The 19,366-nt window shown below is 41.1% G+C and overlaps 2 protein-coding genes across 6 annotated transcripts; both read right to left on the reverse strand.

The window, feature by feature from the left end:
• Positions 1-4,167: 4,167 nt before the first annotated feature.
• slc10a2 (solute carrier family 10 member 2) lies at positions 4,168-12,854 on the reverse strand. Its single transcript, XM_018683077.2, has 7 exons — positions 10,552-12,854; positions 7,820-8,306; positions 7,059-7,177; positions 6,751-6,839; positions 6,499-6,674; positions 6,220-6,377; positions 4,168-5,273 (listed from the first exon to the last, which is right to left on the reverse strand). Exons 1-7 carry the CDS (start codon positions 10,748-10,750, stop codon positions 5,083-5,085), a joined length of 1,419 nt encoding a protein of 472 aa, XP_018538593.2. The 5' UTR covers positions 10,751-12,854; the 3' UTR covers positions 4,168-5,082.
• Positions 12,855-12,988: 134 nt separating this feature from the next.
• gtpbp8 (GTP binding protein 8 (putative)) lies at positions 12,989-18,610 on the reverse strand. Of its 5 annotated transcripts, none has more exons than XM_018683078.2 (9): positions 18,473-18,602; positions 18,268-18,353; positions 17,921-18,115; positions 17,692-17,845; positions 16,244-16,342; positions 15,567-15,697; positions 14,712-14,811; positions 13,875-13,993; positions 12,989-13,257 (listed from the first exon to the last, which is right to left on the reverse strand). In XM_018683078.2, the coding sequence occupies exons 3-9, from the start codon at positions 18,088-18,090 to the stop codon at positions 13,167-13,169; spliced, it is 864 nt and encodes a 287-aa protein (XP_018538594.1). In that variant the 5' UTR covers positions 18,091-18,115; positions 18,268-18,353; positions 18,473-18,602; the 3' UTR covers positions 12,989-13,166. The 5 variants fall into 5 exon arrangements, with proteins under 5 accessions (XP_018538594.1, XP_018538598.1, XP_018538597.1 ...); XM_018683082.2 differs by having other exon boundaries at positions 18,268-18,288; positions 18,473-18,598; XM_018683081.2 differs by having other exon boundaries at positions 18,268-18,323; positions 18,473-18,595.
• Positions 18,611-19,366: the final 756 nt, after the last annotated feature.

Genomic DNA, 19,366 nt, shown 5'->3' on the forward strand with positions numbered 1-19,366 from the left:
ACAGCTGAAGTAGAGCTTTTAAAAAAGATGTTTATGTCTGATTATACTAAGACATTGTCATGCCTTACTATACTATGATATTTTCACAACATTTTTGATACGTCACTATACTACCCAACCAGTTGAAGCAGGTGGCTGTTCACCTTGTGTCTGGTTCTGTTCAAGGTCTCTGCCTCTTAAAGGAAGTTTTTTCTTGCCACTGTCGCCTGGTGCTGAGTACGGTCTAGACACTATACTATACTATGACATTTTTTATGTCTTATTATGTCTTATTTCATACTACTTCTGATATTGCTAATTACTTTTACATTACTTCTATTAATACAGATTACTTATACATTATATTTATATTGTAGATTACTTCTATTATTATACTTTTCTGACATATTGAATACTGAACATAAACAGTTTAATGTCAGGGTCTGTCAACCCCGACTTTCCTTGATAACCCCGAGTTAAATCAGAGTAGGTTAAACTCCCTTCGTAGTATAGGCCTCTGCTGTGTATGAAAAGTGCCTTGAGACAACTTGTTGTGATATGGCAATATATTGAATTGAAATTAGTCGCTGTGGCAATCATATACAGTCATGGCAAAAAATATTGGCACCCTTACTCTTCTTTCAGATAATGCACCACCTCTTACAGTTAAAATACTTTGGGTGTTTATTTCTTTTGTTTGCAGTGGAACAACACAAAAACACAGAGAAAAAAAACAAATCTGATATAATTCCAATATCCAAGTCTGTATGTAAAACAAAACTGTACCAATCAAGTATCAAGTCATCATCTGAAGTCCTGCGCAGACCAGCTGTGTGGGATCGTGGAGCAGCTCTTCAACACGAGCTTGAGGTTAGGGAGAGTCCCACAGCTGTGGAAGACATCCTGTGTGGTACTGGTGCCGAAGACGCAGCACCCCAAGGACTTCAACAGCTACAGGCCGGTGGCGCTGACATCCCACCTGATGAAGACCCTGGAGCGGCTGATTCTCGCCCATCTCCGGCCCTCGGTGAGACAGTCAATGGACCCGCTGCAGTTTGCCTACCAGCCTGGCAATGGGGTGGATGATGCAGTTATCTACCTTCTTCACAGAGCTCTCTCTCACCTGGATAAACCTGGGAGCACTGTGAGAATCATGTTCTTTGATTTCTCCAGTGCTTTTAACACCATACAGCCCACACTCCTGAGGGACAAGCTGGAACACATGGGGGTGGACCAGCATCTCACACTCTGGATACTGGATTACCTCACCAACCGTCCGCAGTATATGAGAACACAGGACTGCATGTCTGACATGGTGGTCTGCAGCACGGGGGCCCCACAGGGAACGGTCCTGGCTCCATTCCTCTTTACCCTCTACACTGCAGACTTCCAATACAATTCACCTCACTGCCACCTGCAAAAGTTCTCTGACGACTCTGCAGTCGTCGGCCTCATCACAAATGAGGATGACAGGGAGTACAGAGAACTGACGCAGGACTTTGTGGACTGGTGCCTGCGGAACTGCCTCCAGATCAATGCAGGGAAGACCAAAGAACTGGTAGTGGATTTCCGCAGGAGCAGACACTCCCCCCCCCAACACCAGTGAACATCCAGGGAAGAGACATTGAGATGGTGACATCTTATAAGTACCTGGGTGTTCATCTGAACAATAGACTGGACTGGACAGACAACACCACTGCACTTTACAAGAAGGCTCAGAGCAGACTCTACCTGCTGAGGAGACTCAGGTCTTTTGGAGTGCAGGGGGCACTCCTCAGGACTTTTTATGACACTGTTATGGCATCAGCCATCTTCTATGGAGTGGTCTGCTGGGGCAGCAGCATCTCGACAGCGGACAAGAAGAGACTGGACAAGCTGATCAAGAAAGCCAGCTCTGTCCTGGGGGGCCCTCTTGACCCTGTGGAGGTGGTGGGTGAGAGGAGGATGATAGCAAAGCTATGATCCCTGATGGACAATGAGCTCCACCCCATGCAGGATAGTCTGACAGCACTGAGCAGCTCCTTCAGCGACAGGCTGCTTCACCTAAAGTGTGTGAAGGAGAGGTATCGCAGGTCCTTCCTTCCTGCTGCTGTCAGACTCTACAACCAGCACTGCTCCTAATACACCACATACACACATAGACCATTTTCACTAGGTTCTGCACTGTTACTAATCCAAAACACCTGCTATGAGTCTTTCATTGTGTTTCATTGTGTGCAATGCCATTTCAAAATGTGCAATATCTGTATTGTCCTGTGTATATTGCTCTTCTGTTAATATTTTGTTATTACATTGTCATGTTTATACTGTTGTGTGTATATATATATATATATATATATATATATATATATATATATATATAATAGCCTTATCTTGTTTTTATTTTTTGCCCTTACTTGTATTTATGTCTTTCTATCTTTTTCAATAACTTATGCTGCTGCAACAACATAAATTTCCCCATTGTGGGACTAATAAAGGATTATCTTATCTTATCTTATCTTATCACAAACAAATTACTTAAACACTTTTATACACAACAGGAGATCAATGGATGACTGAACAGATTACTAGGAACGGATACAACAATACAAAGAGACACAATCCGTTATAGCACAGGGGCAAAACAATGCTGCCACAACCAAACACAAACCTGAGACACACAACAATACAAAATGAACACAAAGAGACAAACACCTGACCAGACAAAGATGCGAAACGACCAGAGCTTGATGCTAAACCGACATGAACATCAACAACAGCAACCATAAAGAGAAATATAGAAACGACTATCGACATTTCATCCGTCCACTTTAGCCACAGAAACACAAACACACTCTTACCAACCCTTAAAGACAACTGAAGATTTAAATAAAGCTAAGAGATATAATTAGAAGAGCAGGTTAATGTTAATGCTAACGCTTGCTAGCTTACCTCTGTGCAGCAGGTTTGCTAAGGGTCCAGCTTCAATCGTGTTGGACAAAAACAGCTCCAAAGCTTGCTTTAACACGCACACTTGTTTCTCCGCGTAAAAACAACACGAAGCGACGACTCAAACGTTGGTCTCTTATTTTCAGTCCTTTTCCCGACATTGTTTTTCAGCCGCTCTGCTCGCCTCTCCCGCTACAGGTCACATTCAATGACGCAACGCGTTGTGGGCAACTACGTCACACGCCGGCCAACATCCGCAGGCAAACAGGGATTGGTCGGCTCATTGTGCTCCGGCTCTGATTGGTCAATGACCAATAATTAGATTAAATAATTAATTGTAGAAAATGTACAAATACAGCGAATATTCACAACCCTTTAAATATTTCATAATGTATAATGAACGCACGTTATAATAGTGTGAAATTAAAGAGAAATTATAGTAGAACAAAAATGTTATTAATAAAAATAGTAAATAAAAAGAAAAAAAATAAACTTGTTAGACCTGTTGCTGGTGATATTATTCTCTCATGACACATAGAGATCTCTGGCATGTTTAGATCTGATTAATTTCAGCGACTTAAAGTTTGAACTTCATCATAGTAGGACATGAAAATGGGTGGTAATCCTAACCCTCGTTATGAATTTAGACTTGTGAATAACGAAGTTGCCAGAGTCAGCAAAGAATTGACCATTAGGTCAATCTCAGTCGACAGTGTGGTCTCCAAGTGATGACTTCAGGGAGTAAGGTTTTCTTATATATATGACAAATCACAGTGTCACAGTGTGTGATTATTTGAAAATCAAAGACTTGGTAAACAAATCCAGGAATGTTTGGTGTGTGCAAACAGTGAATTCCCAGTATTCCCAGCAGAACGTGAAGGCAGCAGGAGGAGGGGTGAATGTTGGTGGAGCAGTCTGAGGTGTGTGTTACATCAGTAACAGGTGAACACACAGGTGAACACACTCATCATCACATGACTGCACCTGTACTGTAGCTCTGATGTCACAGTTTGGACTGTGAACACCTGCAGCTGTTCTCTTCTGTTAAAAGTGATTGTTTTATGATTTGGAAGCAGCATGTTTCTGACCTTGTACGTGGTCTGTAAATGTTCACATTTTACTACATTATGTTAGAAGATTTCCACCAGACAGTTTTTTAATGAGGACACAAAGGTCATTGTTGTCTGGATAATTACAACATTCTCATATATTCTACAATTATTACATCCTTGCTTTTAGCCCAAATAAAAACCTACAAAATAAAAGTTTACAAACAGTATGTTTATTGAGTTGATAGTTGAACTCATATTTATATCAAAACTTCAATTATTACAACAAAATAAACAACAAAAATGTAAAATACATTATTTCAGCCTGCATGTCAAACACATTCAGGTAAAGAGGAACGCACAGAGGTTCAGTAAAATATTTAGTTTCTGTACATCCATGAAAAACTGTAATCACTTACAAAATCATCATCATTTATTACAATACAGCACACAAGGGATTGTGTGTTTGTCACAACAGTGGGCAAATAAATTATTAAAGTGTGAATATGTTATAAATATATATATAATTGTGTTTTCTTCAGTTTGGACAGAGCGTACACACAGTATTTCAGAGTGAAACTGTGTTTAGAAAAGCTGAACTCTGATAAACTCTGTCTTCTTCTCTACAAACCTGATATTAGTTTATTTATCAGAATAAATAAAGAATGAAACACTGACAGGGGATCTGTAATAACCAGTGATTTCATCTGCTACATGAGAAAAAGCTTTATACTTTGTCCAGTGACACAATTCTGCACCTTATCACCTTTTATTTGGATGTATATTCTACAATTCAGTGCAGAGTACAGTAAATATCTGTATTAATCCACATTAACAGCATCAAACATTAGGTCTGAATTTCTGATGAGACACAGAACAAATGTGTTGATCAGGACCATACAGAGTAAAGTCCGTTTAAATAATTAAATATGAATAAACTAAAGGAAACAAGGGCCTCATGTCTTAAACAGTGTGATTCAATGCAGTGTGTTGGCCAGGTGAAGTGTCGGCAGTAGACGTCTGTGAGGACGTGTAGTTCACACCTCTAGCCTGCAGAGGGCAGTGTGTGTTCACAGTTGATGCTCTGGCCCTGGTTGTTCAGTCTGTGATTTTCAGGACTGTAATGTCACAGCTGGGTGTTCTTTTCGATGTCCTTACCCTTCTCTTCACTGTTTCCATTCTCATCACATTCAAAGGTGTTATTCTCCACAGCGAGCTCCTTCTCTTTGGCCCGTTCTCCATCACCATCTTCCACTGATAGAGCCTCACTGTCCTCGTCAGCTGAACGGTGACATGACTTTTTATATGCCTGGTAGGCTGTGAAGGGAAAAAACAGACATTTTTTAAGAGATGAGATGAATCTGTCTCTGGTTGTGAATTTATCCGTCCTTGTGTTTAAACTGGGAGATATAGGAAATAACATGGACAGGGTTAAAACAGAGACTAACAGCAGCTGGTGCAGCTGCAGTACTGTCACCCTGCCTGCACCAGGACCAACAACAGAACTCCACAAAGTATAAATTATACAGCTTCTTATCACAGACTTTATTGTCATTAACCTTGATCACTGTCTTTGAACTCGCTGCAGCCAAGAAGCATCTTCTCTGCTGCTCGTATCATTTCACTGCAGTCATATAACTCAGATTTAAAGAAGTTAGGAATGAGACGTAAGTCAAACCATCTCCCTCTCTCTCTGTCTCTAATTGGCTGGATGTTGGGATATATATTCAGAGGTGAACAGATACCACTTCTCCACCAAATGAGCTCTGCACTTCCACCAGTGTTCAGCTGATCCACTGTGATCAACAATGCATCATTAATGGACAATGGGTCACACCGATTACCTGCAACATTTTCACTGTTATTACATTGTCAGCATAGCACTCTTCACATGCCTTCTCCATCCTGTTTATCCAAACTGAAGAATATGACAAACTCACTCGTCACAGGTCACTCTTGGAAACCTGTTAATTTTCTAACTAGGAACAACCTTTCCAGGTTCTGAACCAATTTACTTTTGGTCTAATGGTTCAAACTGAGAATCTTCAATGACAGCTTCATTTCACATAAGAAGAAGTAAAAAACTGGAACATGCTTGAGTTCTAGTACTTGTTAACGTTGCTTATTAAATGGCTCTGTTTGATGAAAAGACCATGGTTCAGTCTTTTCACAGGAGGATGAAGAACCACTTCTGATGCTCTAAATGTTCCAGCAGTGACAACAAGTGGGAGCTACTCTCCATGTCTGCATGTCAACCTCTTACCTCCCACAGATATGACTGCCACCACCAGCTGGAAGATGCTGTAGATGAGGGGGAAGGCAAACATGACTTCCAGTTCAGCAGGGTTGAAGGACAGCTGGACAATGGTGCTGCACAACTGGGAGTTCTGGAAACCCGTCTCCAGTGCGATGGTTCGACATCTGAAAAAAGCAGGAATCATAAACAACCTCACGAGTCAGTAGAATGTGTGAGCGTACTGTTTGTGTTCATGGATGAAGTTGTGGTTTATGAAGTCTTTTAGCACATACTAAGTCACCCTACCTGTACCAGGGCTGACCCACAAAGCGGGCCATGAGGAACCCCAGGCCAAAACCAATAAAGGGGTAGATGGTGCCGATAATCCACAGAGAGGGCGCGATGGTCCACGACGACTGGTAGAGGATTCCTCCAACCACAGCGATGATGATGATGAGGCCGAAGCCTGCGATGGACCCCACCTGTACACAGAATTATCATTAAAACACAGTCACTGCTGATATATTCACATGGATCTGTAAACTGCAGAGGTCCTACCTTGAGGATCTTTTTTGCCTTGTGGGGCCACCGACGTTTAACGTACATCCCAAAGGTGATCGGGACAAGAAGGGCCAACAGAGTGATTCCTGAAGATACAAAGATTTCACATCATTACAATCCTTTTTTATGATTATTGGATTTTTATGATTATAGACTTATGTAACATTTAAAAAACTACAGTCATTATATAACACAATAAAACAATAAGCCATTAAAATAAACCATTCAGAAGATTGACAGAATTATATAATCTAATTTTCTTACAACATTACAGGCGGGTAATCAACCATGAGTTGTCTCCTTACCAATGCTGTCATATGGGATCTGGATGGTGCTGGTGGAGGTCCAGATGGAGGTGTAAATGAGCAGACAGAGAGGCATCATCCCCAAGGCCAGGATAGAAGAACAAGCTGTCATACTGATACTGATGAAGAATAAACATGGACAAATCAGTCTTTCCATTTTATTTTTCCACCAGCTTGAAAGAAAATGTAACTAGTGCTATGCCAGTCTCCCGATCCACTGATAGTTAACTCTGGGTTTTACTCATTGGTTCCAGTTGAATCCCACGTTGGCCTGATCATTAAGGTACATATACGTACAGTGCGGTGCCTTAAGAAGACATTTGGAGCCTGAAAATGATTCCTCACATGGTCTCCACTCGACCTCGTTAGCCTCATTAGCTTTCTACATGGAGCTATCTGGGTTTCCCAAACAGGACCTAAATGTGCTATCTTTAAAAATGGTTGACCATACACAGGCAGAAGCTGTTTCCTATAACTATCAAATGCATAAATTTGTTTTTGTAGAGCATGAAGTTAAAAATCTATATTGATGAATTGATTATATATATTTGCTTTGAGCTCTATATGAAGAGAAATGCCACCAGGCTCTCTGGAAACATAGTAATTTACTACATGACTGTGCTGTGCTTGCTTCATGAAGCAGTTTGTCAAACTGTTGGTCCATTAACAAGAAAACCATGCTGTGTGTCAGGTGGACAGCATTCAGTTGTCCAGTCAGCACATCATTAACTAACAGTCAGTCAACCTGGTTGGTTTCTTACCTGAGGTCCATGTCTCCGTCCAGCCAGTAGCAGATAATGTTAGAGCCAGATCCTCCAGGACAGCAGCCCATGATGATGATGACAACGGCCTGGACAGGCAGCACACCAAAGGCCAGTGACAAGGCAAAGGCTGTGAAAGGCATGATGCCGAACTGGCAGAGGAAGCCGATGACGATGCCCCATGGCCTCTTGATGTGGCCCCACAGCTTTTTGGTGTCCACAGTGCAGCCCATGGAGAACATGACCATGGCCAGCATTACAGTGAGCACCGTGCTCAGCACCAGGCTCAGCACAGCATTGGAGTCACTGGGAGGAACAAGGCAGTTTGGACCTGAACAGACTGTGGCCACAGAGTCACAGGCTAAAGGAACCACAGTTTTCACCTTGAACATGGACATGGTGGACAGTGTCATGGAGGAGAAGGAGACGATGAGCGGCTGATAACCTGAGAGAAGACTCTGATTCCAGGAGACTCCTTCTCCAATATCTGAAGAGATGACAATGACACTGAGAGGTGTCAGACTTAAAGCTCTTTATGTCTCAGCCAAATAAAACTGGGAGGGAAATCAGGTGAAAAAAAGATAAAAAATTAACCAATGCTTCATGTTTTATGGGGTCAGTGTTCAGAAGCACATGCACATAAAAAGAGAATCATTTTGAAATGTGAAATTTGATTGCACCATTGTTCCAACTTTTATTGCCCTCTGGCCTCTTTAAACTTTATTGGACTGCTCTGCTAAACAGCATCATCATCCCACAATGCAACTAAGGAGGGAAGATGCTTGCACTACTTAAAGACAAGACAGGGCACTCCCTTTCTTTGCACAGTGCTTATAAAAATTACACCCCTCGCCCTTTTTTATTACTTTTTTGACATTAAACAGTGGATGTAGAAGGAGCTTTTCATACTTTTCAATAAAAATGTCTTTAATGTCAAAGTTAAGTGAAACCAAACCCAATAACTGATCTACATTTAGTTAAATATGCAACACAAAATAAAACTCTGACACAACTTAGAAAAATAAAAAGCAATTATGAGAAGGAAACACAAAAACTCCCAAGGCACTGAATATCCATCAGAATACAGAAATTTCGTCAGGTTTCCATGTGTCAGAAAAAACTGACTGAGTTACATGGTTCAGTATCTGAGTTTGAAGACAGGAAGACACTACAACATACAGTGAAAAGTTGTGCTAATGTTCTGAAATGGGCCAGTCCACACTTCAATCCAAAAGTCATGGTAAAATTAGAAACTAACTTGATCAGTTTTATAATAATAATAATAATAAGTGTTATTTATAAGCGCCTTTCTGGGCACTCAAGGACACTGTACAATATACAGAGCAGCTGAAAGCTCTGCTCTCCATGGTGCTGAGGTGGGCAGAGGGCACAATGAGGTGGATAGAGGAGGAAGATCTGAGGGATGGGGTGGCGATGTGTAGGAGGCCTGATAGGTATGGAGGGGCAAGGTTGTGACCTTGAAAGTAAACAGGAGGAGTTTGAATTCAATTCGTTGTGATGTGATGGTGTGAGGGGGTTGTGGTTATAATATGAGTGGCAGAATTTTGGACTAGTTGAAGCTTATGGAGGGACTTTTGAGGGAGGCCAAAGAGGAGAGAGTTGCAGTAATCAATGTGGGGGGTGCTGAGGCTGTGGACAAGGATGGAGGCAGCATGAGGGGTGAGGGAGGGGCAGAGTCAATTAATGTTGCATAGATGGAAGTATGCAGACCAGCTATTAATATGAGATTGGAATGATAGTGCTGTCGAGGATGACACCCAGACTCTTAACTTGAGGGGAAGGGGAAACTGGGGGGCTGTCAATTGTGAAGGAGAAGCTGTCGACTTTGGATAGAGTGGATTTGGTGCCAATAAGAAGGATCTCGGTTTTATCACTGTTTAATTTTAGAAAGTTTGAGGTGAACCAGGATTTTATTTCCTATAAACAGGAGGTAAGGGAGAAAGGTAGGAAAGTGGAGTTTGGGTTGCTGGAGAGGTAGAGCATCCACGAAGCAGTGGAAATGGATATTGAATTTATGGAAGATATTGCCAAGGGGGAGAAGATTAACAGATAAAGAGAAGGGGCCCCAGGACTCTACACCTGTAGTGACTGGGAAGGGGTCGGATTTTGTGCAGCAAACAGGCAAAACCTGATGTAGATCAGGCCCCTCACACAGGCTAGGTGATAAAACAATAATGATAATTACTGTGAGATAATTCCTTGATAGAAATATAACAACCCAACATCACAAATGTAATTTCTCGTAAAATGTGTTTATGCTAAATATTGACTTGGGTCAACAGTTGTGCAATTTTTTTATTTGCATTTCACTTCAATCAGTTGTAGAGATTTGTAGTTCTGACTAACAATGTGACATGTTTGTCTTTTTGGTGTCAAAAGTCTGTTACAGCCAGTCTTAATTATGTCCTTCCAAGGGTGGTGAATTAGCATGTTACATCAACGTGCTGCACGTGCCAAGTGTGGAAACAATAAAAAAGTTAAAGAGTGATAAAACAAATGTCTTCACTCAGGTGCATCATAATGTTGTATAGCTGACGCTCAGTCCCTGTATGTTCCATGCACTAATGTTTGACCAAAGTCAAGCAGTGCATGAGACTTACAACCACGTTCTGTTGATTAGGAAAAATTCTGTCATTATTCTAATTGTTCTTTTTAAAATAAATTTCCATTGTCCAACAAAAACAAAACATGCAGAATAGTGTTGTTCTTACCTTTGCAGAGTCCTGCTGAAGAGTGTGTCCCTCTGAAGGGAGTAATGCTTGACTTTAAAGTTAAAGGACAACCAGACAACACCAACTTAAGACCATTTAGAATAAAAGCTACTGGAGCCACTGTGTATCTGCTGTATACTATGTGTGTGCAGTCTGAACAGTGACGAGCTTTGGGAGGCTCAGCATCCATTAGCTGCATTTTGTGGATCCATTTTAGACTTAAATATGTGCAGTAAAACTGTAATGTAATCTGTACAATTTAATACAGTTAAACATTATACTCTACTGTAAGCACAACCCTTAGGACTCATAAAATGTTTATTTGAGACTGGCAGATTCAGGTTCTGGTTCAAAGCGGATTTTTATTGGATTTAATTTGACACTAATTAGGATAAAGTGGGCTGTGGTCTGTTGTCCATAAAGACTGGTCGACTTTGAGACACCTTCAGAGAGAAACAGACGTTAAGATCCATGTGGTGAAACAAACAGGATCAGGACACATCAGACAGATCATTTAAAAATGGACAACAGGAAGTAAACGCTGCACGTGGGAAAAACAACAGATGGATGATTTTCACAGCAGATGTTCTGACTTGTCAAAAAGTTAGAAATTAATAATAATTCGTAGAAGGATTTCTTTATTTTTCAAGCCTTCAAAATGGGACAGGACAGAAAAGTTTAGAGGATCTCTGATGTTCATGTTGTTGACTAATCTTTGAGTGTGTTTTGTGTGTTGTAGTGTGGTTTGGTATCTGACATTTAACAGTAACTCTGGTATGTTTCTGGGTATAAATGATTGATAGAGACAGAAATCTTTGGATTTGGTGCAGCACTGAGTAAGAACAGCCAACAGTTGCTGTAGTCCAAGTACATCAGTAAAGTTCTTGTTCTTGCCACTGACACCTTAATAATAATAACAATAATAATAATAATTTGAGCCTGTTAACGGTTAAAAGAAGTACGTTATTAGACACAGTGATGACGCATCGACTCCAAAGATTTTTGTCCCTATAAATCATTTCTGTGGGAAAGTAAGAAATCCTGGATTGGTGTCCTCGCTGTACCATATTAGTTTCTATTGTAGATTTACCAAATGAAAGCTTAGGGTCAGGGTTATTTTAAACTAATATGTAAACCACACCTTTAAAGCTTCATGCAGTGACTCACGTCTCAGTCGTCTGTGCTATGAGGAAGGGGACAGTCAAACTCTGATGGTAGCTCTTCGCAGAAAGTTTATCAGTCTTTATCTGTCTCAACAGCTTTTATCTTTTCGTCTCCATCAGACTTGTCCTTCATTCAGGCTGCAATAAATTTTAAGTATCTCTGTGCTCCTGATGTTTGAATGAGTGTGTGAAGGTTTATGTCATGTCATGGTTGTTATCTTACTGATCTGATAGCAGATAGTGATCTAATCTGATCAGTCCACACTTCACTCTGTGTTCCTGCTGCACTGTAAAATAAGGAAACCATGATAAGACTAAACTATCCACTGTCTCTTTTTTTCTTTTATGTAACAAGAGGATGAAAAGGAAAAAAATCTGATGTGGTCTTCAGAGTGTGACCTTGACCTCCTGCTGACAAGCTTCTATAAAAACCTTTATGACTGCTGATTCACAACCTTCCTTTCTGCAGACGGTGTTTCCCATCAGATTCTCATCAGTCTTCTGTTACCAAACAGAAAAAACTCAATGAAGGAACAAGAACCTTGACTGTGACAGTTTGTTTCTCAGTTCTGTAAAGATTCAGTAAACTGACTGCGTCACATAAAGTTTCTACTTTAGCTTTTAAACTTTAACTTTTACTGTCAGTCTTCAAACTCTGGTCACCACATGTAAAACAGATTTTTAAAGATAACTATCCCATGACAAATGATTATCACCTATTATAACTATTATTGTCCTAAATAATACATTTCAAATGAATGATTCAATGTTTTACATCTGTGTGAAAAAGTTACGTCTGCCAATGAAACATGGTTTGCTGTCTGTGAATATTTCTTATGTATTCTCTGTATGTAAAGTGTCTGATCTCACCACAAACAACGGCTTAGAGAACAAAACAAATTCACAGAAACTTCTGTGTATGCTCTATATGCTCAGTTACAATATTTACTCACTGAGCACTTTTTTAGAAACCTTTACACCTGCTTATTCGTGTTTTTTATCCATGAATATTCAGCAGTGTATAAAATCATAAAATCACTGAGGTACAGATCTCACTGACTCTGACTGGAGTGTTTCTGAAACTGATCTGGTGTTTTTCATGGTTGGACCTCTTAGATTCAATTAATGTGACAACATGCTGATAACTGAAACTCAGCTGTAGTTCTGTAACATCAGTCGACCTTTTTATCATCAGACTTCAGGAGTGGATTAATGTCCACAAACTATCAGCCATGTTGTTTACCTCTGTCTGCATAATACACAACCAGCAAGGGTGTGTTTTACATTTTATTAGAAAATAGAATCATCTTACAGCTGTATGTAGACAGGCCAACACGTCACCTCTGAGGTACAGAAATATGGAGAAACATGTCCTGTCCTCTGCTCTTCTGCTCTTATTCAGAGACTGAAGACAAAGAGTCCAGACCTGATGGAGACTGATCTGTCCTGGGGTCAGCTCTCAGAGGTGTTTGACAACCTGATGCTTCCTGTTAGATGAGTAATGAAGCATCTCAGGAGGTAGATCCCCAAATACTGCAGTGAGCTGTTACAGAAAGAAAGAGAGAGAGAAAAGAAATTGAGATGATTCATCAAACCGATAAATGTATTTGTTTTGTTCTCAACACATTGCTAAAATCATATCATGGCAGAAAGTCAGGAAACTAAAGGATAATAATAATAATAATAATAAGCAGTGAACCAGCAGGCACCAGGACCCTGAAAGCAGCTGAGCCATTGATCACTGATCATTAAAGTTATTAATCTCTCTGACCTGTCTAAACATGGACTCTGTAATGACTGAAAACACCTCCTGGGAAGGTTCAGTGTTTGTTGAGACTGTGTTCAGACGTGTGTTGACTGAACACAGAGTATATTTAGAGCTGTGCGTGTTGTATTCAAGTGAGACATAATTATAATTTATTCATTAACAGTGAATAAACTGAAGATAAATATTATTTAGGGAAATAAATAGAAAGTTCATTTGGACACAGTCAGATGATGAGCGAGAATAAAAGAGTTTATGTCTCAGATTTAATGACAGTCATTAATGGATCTGATCTGATCTGAGTTACTCTGCACCTGGTTTTCAGTCAGATAAAAACAAACACTTCCAGGTCAGAAACATATGAAGTATCATCAGTGACCATCTGTGACTCTCACCTGACCAGAAAGGGCTGAGGAAAGCAGCAGGTGGTGTGTGTTTTCACCACATCCTGAAGGTTCAGGAAGTTTGTCAGCAGAGTCCCGCGCCCACATTTATCAATCTTGGTCACCACCATCTGCACGACAACAAGGTTTGAAGAGTTGAAACAGCACAGAGACCCAACACATTGTCACTTATTAAACTGATCCACAGAGTGTCTGAGCTGTCAGGGACCAGACTGTGTCTAGTCAGACTTATTCTGACATCTACTGACAGGTCAGGAAAACTGCAGCTTTCAATTAAGACCTGAAAATTCCCTGTTTGTTTGTTTCTGAACAGGTTAAAATCCCTCACACACGTTTACTGAGCTGCTGCTGAATCTGGGTTTTCATGCTTCCTTTTTACTCCAGCACTGAGAGTTCATCTTTGTTAAAAGCTGTCACAGCCTTAATAATGGTAAAAGTGTTTAATAACCTGTGAGCATGAATAATTGACTGCAGTATGAGCAGAGAGTGGGGGTGCTTCATTATAATGCCACAGCAGAGGCTTTTCAGAGGGGACAGCAGTTTTTAAATAGCTGAGTGGGAGCGTTCAGCATTAATTTAGTGTGGACATAATGAGCAGGATTTAGAAGAAGAATGAGTCAAACATAAAATCTGGTTGTTCTGAGTGTTCACCACCTCTAACAGAGACCCAGAGATAATCTAATAAACACTCACTCTCAGAATATTTGAATACAGATGAATAATTCCAGTTAATTAACTTTTCCTTCCTGGTGTTTGCATTTGGAAACTCTCTCTCCACAGAACAAACATGTTGTATGCGTTCATGAGGAAAACGTGTGCGTGTCCTACCACATATGGACGTCTGATCTCCTCACACATCTCCAGGGCGATGAGGTCAGCTTTCTGAAGACCGACGCTGCCGTCGACCAACAGGAACGTCCTCACAAGTCTGACAGAGAACAAAGCAGGAGCATGAAATGAGCACAGGTTCAGTTTCTACTGTGTGTGTGGAGACATAGCAGCATTTTCACCATCATGTGTTTGAAGAATAAAACATAAAATATCACTTTAAGTTGGAGAGGAGGCAGTGACGGACAGAGCTGCTGTAATTTAAGCAACAGTATCCTGCTGAATCCACTGCAGAGGTTTAATGAACCGACGGAGCTTTTCACACAGAATGAATCAGATACTGTCAGAATCACTCTGTTCGTTCACAGATAAATGAATTTGATTTTTTAATGTTGATTTAAATGCCTCTTCTTTCTGGGAGTCATTACTTCAAATGGTTCATTTACATTTCAAACATTATTCCATCGTTTAATTTGTTATTTTATTTGCTCTTGTTAATAAAATCTGGCAGCAGACTGATGTTGGGGCAGAAACAGATCTGCTTCTGTATGGTGGCCCCTGAGGACAAAACAGATACGAGATAGAAAGCACAAACATTTATGGAAACGTACAAAGAGAGAAAACACTCACAACAAGAGCTGCTAAACCGTAATGTGCTGAATCATTCTCTATGGGAAATGAATCTTTATTCTCCATTTAGATTTCAAATACAGATAAATCCAAAGAGTTTCAGGAGACTGTGAAAACTGTAGTCAACAGTGTGTTAATGAGATGTTTTCTAAGAGAGTTCCTCTGACCCTCCACACATCTATCACATGTATATCTGTTAACGCTGAGGCACAGTGAGTCTCTCACTTTCTCCTGGTGTAGAGATACGGCTCCACCATGTCCACAAAGTCTTTAGGCGCTCGGTGTCCGTAGCCCGGCATGTCGACGACGGTGAACGCTCTGCCCACTCTGAAGAAGTTCATCTTCTTTGTGTGACCCTGACAATCACACACAGACAGAGAAAACATGTCGAGGAGAAATAAAGGTTAAATACACATTTTTAAAACCCACTGGTTGATTTGTTTATGTATTGATTAATAAGCTGATCGTTGTGATTACAGATCATAGAGAGTATAGATAATGGATGGATGTGGTCCAAACACCTTCAGTTTCACTGTGTGTAAGAGTTTTCATAGAAAATCAATAGACACAGAACAAAGTAATGGTTCAGTTGTTCTAACAACATGTTTGTCTTTCATCCTGTGAGGCTGAGGTGAAGACAGAAAAACACGGCTCAAGATAACAAACATGGTTCTTCAGTTAGAGCATTAATAAAAACTGAAAACAGAATATCAAACTGAAAGACTGAGATTCATCAGTTACAGCCGCAGAAAAGTCTCTAAGCTTCATGGTGATTTGAACTTTAACACACATAATTTTTTACAGTACAACAGATGACTCCAGTTTCAGTACAGATGTATTTCCTGCTCTGACTCCAGAGTAAACCCTGGAGCTGAAGCCGTCTGTGGGTCAGGACTACTCACTGGAGTCTTGGAGACTCTGACCTCCACTTCTGGAGTCAGAGAGAACAGAGCTCTGATGAGAGACGACTTCCCCACGTTACTTCTGCCGATGAAACACACCTGAGAACACACACACACATACAGAGTTTCCTGTACTCAGCTGTTAATGACTGAACCACCTGACTTTATCTCAGACCTGTGAGCAGAGATTGATGATGAATATTTTCCTTACAGGTCTTTTACATTTGAAGCAGCACACCTGCTCTGACTGTTCTGGACCGATGCGATCGGCTGCTACTGTTTCACCGCCGCTGCCGCGACGACCGCCAAGTCCCAGAGAACGTGGCTCGGGCTCATCCATCCCTCTGACAAGAGACAGATGGATGGAGGCTGGAGCTGCCAGTGAGTTGAGAATATATCAGTGTCTGACGGAGCAGAGGGGCAGGGTGGAGACTGACCGGGCATGACAAAGACAAACCCTGCTGTCCTGTCAACACACTGCTCCATCCTGAAGCCTCGGCTGAACACCGCTGTCTGTACGGTTAGAAACCTGCTCGTTTATTATCAACTGCCAGCTGAATTATCATTATGACTGCAGGAGGGTAAAGAGACATTACACTACATTTTCACTGATATTGTGTCTCTATCATCAGAACAATGTGAACAACCTCTGTATGTTCAACATCCTCACTGAGTCTAACACACCTCCACTCTGTTACTCTGTTCATCTCGGAGACTGAAGGTCACACTGACCAACAATAAAACCACAGAGACACAACATCCACAGAGAGGTCAACAAAAAGAGAACAGGATCACTGAGAATTAATAACTCCATTCACACACAGCCCCACAGTGATGATGTGTTTCTGTAGTCCAGTCCTGAAGTGAGCATCAGCCTGGTTCCCTCCACAAAAAGCCAATGGGATTTTTTCATTGTGTTTTGGATTATTCCAGAAAATAAACTGTGAGCAGCTAAAGTTTCTGATCCTTCAGGTTTAGTTGATCAGATCATCTTCACAGATGAACACCACTGTTCTGATGTTTGAAGTAAGAAGCTAATGTTAGGCTATAAACCAACTACACCACGGTCACATGACGTCAACGTCTCCACCACTAAGCTTCCAACTGGTCATTTCATTTAGCTCTGAGCTCTTCTACAAAAGCCTTTCTTCTTAGAAAGTTAGTGAGAGTTTGAAAGAGCGTGAGTAGAAACACAACGAGGCTGTAAAGGTGGACTGGTGAGTAGATGGGTTTTCATGTTAACGTCCCCGACAACCTCTGTAGTCTCATTTAGACACTCGTTAGCAACCGCCTTTTTTAAGACACGGAAAAGCTTCAAACATCAGGAGTGGGGGATTTACTGACAGAGTTCATGCTTCTTCTGTCTGTGTACCAGACTTCAGCAGTGGACACAGACTCTCTTCCTCAGATAAATGATTTGTTGTCAGTGACTGAGGCTGTTCACTCACCTCTGGCTGCTGCAGAGCAGGGACGTGGTCCATCCTCTCTGCAGAGGTGAAGTAATCGATCTTATGAGATGGTGAAGAGACGAAGAGTTTCTCTGCTTTAATCATGTCCTCCACACTGGGATGAAACAGCTGGAACTGAGTCCGGTCCACAGACCTGCAAATGTAAAACAGCTGCAGCTGTGACAGAGCCTCAGACAGTCTCATCATATCTCAACACAAACCACCGTACCTGTCCAGGTAAGCTTCCAGATCAGTGAACGGGTACAGGACGCTCCGGGCTTTCTTTGTGGGGAGCTTCGCGGCGGTCTGGACTGAGGCCAGTTTGTGGGTCCTCTGCTGGGACACAGAACAAACCTGAGGCCCAGACTGGAGCCTGAGACACAGCCGGAGAGTGAACATGAAGTCCTGCAGATTTCAGACGTGTCTGCACAGACAGACACAGGGACAGACGGAAAGAGAGGGAGACAGACAGACAGGGTCAACATTAATGAGAGCAGAAACACCTAAACTGTTGAGTAGTTTCATCTGGGCTGAAACTCAGAATTATATTTATATATTCGTTCCACAGGAAACTACCTGAGGATGAAGCTTGAATCTCTGCAGTAAAACACCGAGGAGCTGGTTAATGACGTCTGTTTCATTAAAACATGTCGGTGATGTTACTATGAACATATACAGTCAGGGTTCATTAGACAGACGCACAAGCTAACGATCATTAGCTAAACATTAGCATCACATGTTCAAATCGAAAACAAACTCTTCGACATGTTGGTTCACTCACCGACATCAAATGTTTTCATCAGTCAGTGATGAATTACGCGGATTAGTTTAACTGCAGCTGAGCGAACACACTCTATTTCTGTCCTCCATGTTATGTGCAGGGCTTAAGCGAGTCCGACTGGAAACAACTTAATCCTGCTCTGGGTTCCGCTTCAAAATGAGGGGTGTGTGTTTGTTCACACACGTAGAGAAATGTGTGTTTTAATGGTTTAATCCATTCATCAGTTCAGACATTAACAACATTAAATCCCTTACAGATCTTTTACAAGTTACTATTTCAAAACAACCCATGAGTTAACTTCACTAAATAAGAACATGAACAAATTTAAATGATATCAGCCTAAATCAATAATCTGGACCACTGTGGCTGACATGAACTCACTACGTCATCTTTATCATTTAAAGCTGTCTGTGATATGAAAGGTTGGCACACAAGCAGGGTGTCTAATGATTTTATGATGCTGGTTTCACTTCAGAAAAATGCCCCATTTTAACTGAATTTTCTGTCTGTTCATTTGGGTATATTTAAAAATTCGGGACAGCTGAAGATATGTAACCTGAACAAACCTGGTTCACTGTGTTACATCTTCTCTGGAGACATGTCACTACATCAGTGTTTCCTTCTGACTGAAGTAAAAAGATGATGAAGAGGTAAAACAGTTACATCTTGATCTGTTCTGTTGTTGCACTGGGACATAATCTGTGAGCATGAATCCTGTTTAAGATTCAGCTCCATTCCTCACACTGATGCATGGCTGAAACATTCCTGGTTGAAAATATCTCCTGTCCATGTGGGAAAGGTTCAGTTCTGCCTGTCACAGACGTCCTCCATCACCCTCTCACCGGGGCTTATTGAGGATTAGAAAACTAACGTTTGTGTGGAGCATGCCAACAA

The sequence above is a fragment of the Lates calcarifer genome, linkage group LG1 (assembly GCF_001640805.2).
Source record: "Lates calcarifer isolate ASB-BC8 linkage group LG1, TLL_Latcal_v3, whole genome shotgun sequence".
Lineage (NCBI taxonomy): Eukaryota > Metazoa > Chordata > Actinopteri > Centropomidae > Lates > Lates calcarifer.

What these genes read in the sequence shown, in the direction of transcription:
- gtpbp8 (XM_018683079.2), bottom strand. Translation starts at nt 18,090, where the DNA reads ATGTTCACTCTCCGGCTGTGTCTCAGGCTCCAGTCTGGGCCTCAGGTT. An exon ending in TCAGAGTCTCCAAGACTCCA is followed by an intron (nt 15,698 to 16,243) that starts GTGAGTAGTCCT and finishes TGTGATTGTCAG; the next exon opens with GGTCACACAAAGAAGATGAA. An exon ending in TATCTCTACACCAGGAGAAA is followed by an intron (nt 14,812 to 15,566) that starts GTGAGAGACTCA and finishes GTTCTCTGTCAG; the next exon opens with ACTTGTGAGGACGTTCCTGT.
- slc10a2 (XM_018683077.2), bottom strand. Translation starts at nt 10,750, where the DNA reads ATGCAGCTAATGGATGCTGAGCCTCCCAAAGCTCGTCACTGTTCAGAC. An exon ending in TTCAGCAGGACTCTGCAAAG is followed by an intron (nt 8,307 to 10,551) that starts GTAAGAACAACA and finishes TCATCTCTTCAG; the next exon opens with ATATTGGAGAAGGAGTCTCC. An exon ending in GACGGAGACATGGACCTCAG is followed by an intron (nt 7,178 to 7,819) that starts GTAAGAAACCAA and finishes ATTCTTCATCAG; the next exon opens with TATCAGTATGACAGCTTGTT.